The 4569-nt window shown below is 36.8% G+C and overlaps 1 protein-coding gene across 1 annotated transcript; it reads right to left on the bottom strand.

Moving 5' to 3' along the window:
- Positions 1 to 1723: 1723 nt before the first annotated feature.
- LOC148201353 (protein WHAT'S THIS FACTOR 1, chloroplastic-like) lies at positions 1724 to 3904 on the bottom strand. Its single transcript, XM_088108477.1, has 2 exons — positions 3760 to 3904; positions 1724 to 3560 (listed from the first exon to the last, which is right to left on the bottom strand). The coding sequence occupies exon 2, from the start codon at positions 3517 to 3519 to the stop codon at positions 2032 to 2034; it is 1488 nt and encodes a 495-aa protein (XP_087964603.1). The 5' UTR covers positions 3520 to 3560; positions 3760 to 3904; the 3' UTR covers positions 1724 to 2031.
- Between the last annotated feature and the right edge of the window lie 665 nt (positions 3905 to 4569).

Genomic DNA, 4569 nt, shown 5'->3' with positions numbered 1-4569 from the left:
TTCAAGGTTTTGCAAAGGAAGTCTTCAACAGGTAAGGGGTTTAACTTGGGATATAACATAGTGTATGATGGGTAGAAGGTAAGGGGAGCTAGATCTATTTCTTTGATTTTTGAAATATATTGTGTTTGATGCAAATCTGGGAATAAGGGGGTGAAAAATGGGGTTTCTGGAAATCTGGTGCAATTCTGCAGAATTCTGCAGAACGCGCGTTGTCCAAATTGCTCGACCAATTAGTGGTCGGCAAACTATCCTGAGTGTTCGGTCTTCGTGAAATAGTGATCGTCGGCGTTTGTCCTTAAATTTGTATTCTCAGAGAGTGATCTTAAGCGTTCGGTCTTGGTTATGTATTGGTAATTGTAAGCGTTCGGTTTTGATGAGGTATTCACAGGTTTAGCTTGTAACGTTCGGTTGTTAGGTGTTACCGTTTGGTTAAGCCTTGATTTTGGTACCGTTCGGTTAGGTGTTGATTTATGTCGTTCGGTCAGAGTTTATTTTTAATACAGTTCGGTTGATATCTGAGTTGATAGTATCCGGTTAAGCATTGATCTGTTACCGTTCGGTCTTGAATGTTTAGTACCATTCGGTTAGTCTTTGTCTTGGTACCGTTCGGGTAGGTTTTATTTTGGTAGTCAAATTTAGTAACGTTCGCTCTAAGAGTTCAGTTGGTACCTTACAGTTAAGGGTGAGTTTAATACCGTTCTGTTAAGTGTTGAATTAGTACCGTTCGGTCAGAATTGGATTTAATACCGTTCCGTCAGGCTTTGATTTAATACTGTTCGGTGAAGTGCTGATGTGGTATTGGTCGGTCATGTGTTAAGTTTTGATAATTCGGCCAGGATTCTAGACGATCGTCCAGTACTTTAGGTGTTCCGCAAAGTGACCTTGGGGTTCGACCAAGACACAAAACGTTCGTCCTAATGGTGTCCGGTTTAATAGTGTTTGATTTTGAGTGTTCGGTCTTGATATATTAGTGAGTATAAGCGTTCGTTCTTAACTTGGTATTCTTGGGTAGCAATCTTGAGCGTTCGGTTTTAAGTTGGTATTCTTAGGTTTGAGCGTTCGGCCTGGGTCTGGGTTTAATTGTGATTGTGAGCGTTCGGGCTTAAGTTGGTATTTTTAGGTTTGGATCTTGAGCGTTCGGCCTTGGTTTAATTGTGATTGTGAGCGTTCGGCCTTGGTTTAATTGTGATTGTGAGCGTTCGGCCTTAAGTTGATATTTCGGCCTTATATATATTATTTCACGTATTATTATTATTTTATATATATTATATATAATAGAAAAAATCGAAATCAATTCTTTTATATATATCTGAAAAATCGATTCTCGCATCTCCAGTGTCACGTGCTGCCCAAAATCTATTTCCGTTGTGCATTCTTAGCTCACCAAGACACACTCCAATGGCATCCAAGAGCAGCAGCACCTACACAACAGGGTACTTGTGTCAATTTATACAAGTAGAGATATCTTTCTTGTCACATCTCCTCACCCCACCGTGGAACCACTATCAGTAAAAACAAATAAAGGCTAAGAGTGACATAGCCTGAACACATAAGGTCCCCTCACCCTAAAGTTATACAAGAAATTTGAGGCAATGGTTTAATTTGTTGTTATGGTGTCAAAGCTGCAACAACAGTTAGAAGACTTTTGTATCATGGTATACTACAGATAAATTTGCTCTCCTATAAGTCAATCACGAACCTTAACCCACCATAGACAGTAACCTGACACTTCGAAAACATAGAATAGAAATTTGCCAAGATCACTCTTGGGACAGAAAAACAGCAATTGGAAATAATTGGAGGAGCGAATTTCTATAGTTAACCCCTCTTTGAGCTTCAACTTTTGCTTCAACTTTATCATATGTACACAATCTTACACCGAATAGTCTTTCAATTAATATAGTAAATAGTAAAGCATGGATCAGGCTCCCAATCATGGTACGGTGGATGCAATCTGGAACCATAAATTACCATTTGAAAACTTTACTGCTTTACTTGTGTGGGAAAAAACTATGTTCTACAAATTAAAAACTACCAAGGCTGCATCTGAGGTTCATCCAAACCATGTTGAATAGGAAAAGGTTCCGCAGTCCAGAATTCTCCATAATTGCTTTGGGAGAAAATCTTGTCTCCTTGATCATCATCATCATCAGCCTCGAAATCCAACTCCTCAAATATATTCTCAAAACCATCATCATACACATTCTCAAAATTGTCGATCCCAATATTATCATCGTAATCATCATCACTGTCAGAATTATTTTGATCAGCTTCATTCAAGCTGCCAATATCTTTCCTAAACCTACTCTTCCTTCTCTCTCGTCTCATTCTCTTGGACTCCCTAGCCAAGTCCATCCATTTATCCTGTATGGATAAAATCTCTTCCTTCTCCAATAAGTCACCCTTCTCACCAAACCCCTCCACCAAGAAAACTGAATGTCGTTGCCCTTTCAAACTCACATAAAACAATTCCGGGTGCCTTATTATCATCCCTCTCAACTTGTTTGGGAAGCCAAAGTCCTTTCTGAAATGAGTCAAGTGGTCTATTAAAGTCCTCTTTTCAATTGTCATTGCAAGAATCTCCCTTACTACTGCACAAGATCTCTTTTCTGCCTCTAACGATTCCTTGGAAAAAGCCTCAGCAGGATTCCTATAGGGGCAAACTTCTGGCATTTCTTCAAATCTCAGCAAGAAATCCTGGTGACGTCTCTTTAAATTAAGCCCCTTTCGAAGCCTCAATTGCTTGAACTTCAAAGGACGATCAACTATGAAACCAGGATCACGGGATGCACGAGGCGGCAAACACTTTGCCAAGTTGACATCCCAAGATACAAGCTCAAGTGCACGGCCATAGGGCGTGTCAACAGTCCTGAATTTCTCCGGATGATCATTGCACAACCTGGACCTAAAATTAGGAGGGAGACCAAGATGTGGAGCAAAGTGAACCAATTTGGACAGAAGTAACTTGCGGCGAGAAGATAGCATAAGAAGCTTTTGCAGTTTCGCAGCCAACATGTTGGAAATGGAAGATTGAAAAGCCAGTTCCTCAGCAGCAACAGCAGCCGCAGCTGGGGTCAATCGAACACAGAGTTTGGGATGTAACTTGGTAGCATTGAGTGGTTTGGGAGGCCATGACATATTGAAGAGTTCAAAAATGGATGGATATCTATGAATCATAGAAAGTATAGAACGAGGCTTGGGAAGACCAAGATAAGAACGGCATTTACACAGAATATGAACTGGAATATAATGTTTCGATTTAGAGAGAAGTAAAGTTTTTAACTTTTGAACAAACCTAACCCTATACTTCATGACAACATGCTTATCGAGTGCACGGTCATGGACAAGTTTTATAGAGGAACAAGAAATTGAAACAGAGACATTTTGGAGACGGTTACCCGTTTTCAATTTCTCGTTGATCGAAAAAGATGAAGGTTTTGTTCCGCCATGAACGAAACTGGAACTTAGGGAAGCAACTGGTTTGGGATTGCCGAATGAAAGAGGGAGGCAAAGTGCCATGTTTAACGCTTCAACCACTCAGATAACACACCATAACATACCTGAAAATGACAAAAAGAACAAAAATATTACAAGAATGAAATGTTATTGAGACAGAACACCAAATTCTTACAGCATAACAAGAAGACCAAATTCTTATAGCATAACAAGAACACCAAATTCTTATAATATTGAATTTGTATAGAAAATTTAAAGACAGAATTATGATTTCAATTAGAATAAAGCTTGTGTCGATTACACGGCAAAGAAGTGGTTAGCAAGGCAAGAAATGTGCTTTTCCGGCGAGGCAGAGAGGGTTTAAGAGAAAAGAGAGAGTAGGGTTTCTTCCGTCGAGGCCGTGAGGGAAGAAGGAGAATTTTATTCAAATTGAAAAAAAAAAACTAAGTTCTGATAAAAGTACTGTAACATTACTCAGACAGCTTATCTTCTCCCAAGTAAATAAGATGACATAAATAAAATAATAATCATGATACTCAGATAACAAAAAAAGTTACTTAATTTAAATATATAAAATATTTGAATACTAAATAAATCAAATAAAATATAACAATTGAATAAAATTTATTAGAAAGGTTAATGAAAGGTATAACATTCTAAAATTGATAAAAAAACATAGAACTAAACTATTTAAATAAAAATATATATTAACTTTATTGTATAATGCGTATAAGATTAAATAAAACTACACAAATTAAATTAAATTAAAATTAACTAGATAAGAATAGTTATCTTTTATAAACTAATTTGAGGATTTGTTGAATTTAGAGACCAATTAATCCCTTCTAGTTGAAGTAAATGGTTACTTTTAATTCCTAAAGATATACATTAATTTAATTTATAAGAGAATAATTTATTAAATTAGGCCTTAATATGTAAAAAGATGTGGAAATTTGGTTAAGTTTCATCAAATCATCTTATAATTCATGTTTAAATATTATTGAATAAGTAGCATGTTAATGATTAATTATATTAAATACGTTATTGGGGTTTAGCAATTGTCTTTATTAAAAAGAAAAGACTTAATTACCTACTTAGTCCCCATGTTCGGAG

This window comes from Vigna umbellata, chromosome 3, assembly GCF_029865625.1.
Source record: "Vigna umbellata cultivar VRB3 chromosome 3, Vumbellata_1.0, whole genome shotgun sequence".
Taxonomy (NCBI): Eukaryota; Viridiplantae; Streptophyta; class Magnoliopsida; order Fabales; family Fabaceae; genus Vigna; species Vigna umbellata.
The sequence above is the reverse complement of the archived record's forward strand: the minus strand, read 5'-3'. Positions and strand labels throughout refer to the sequence as shown.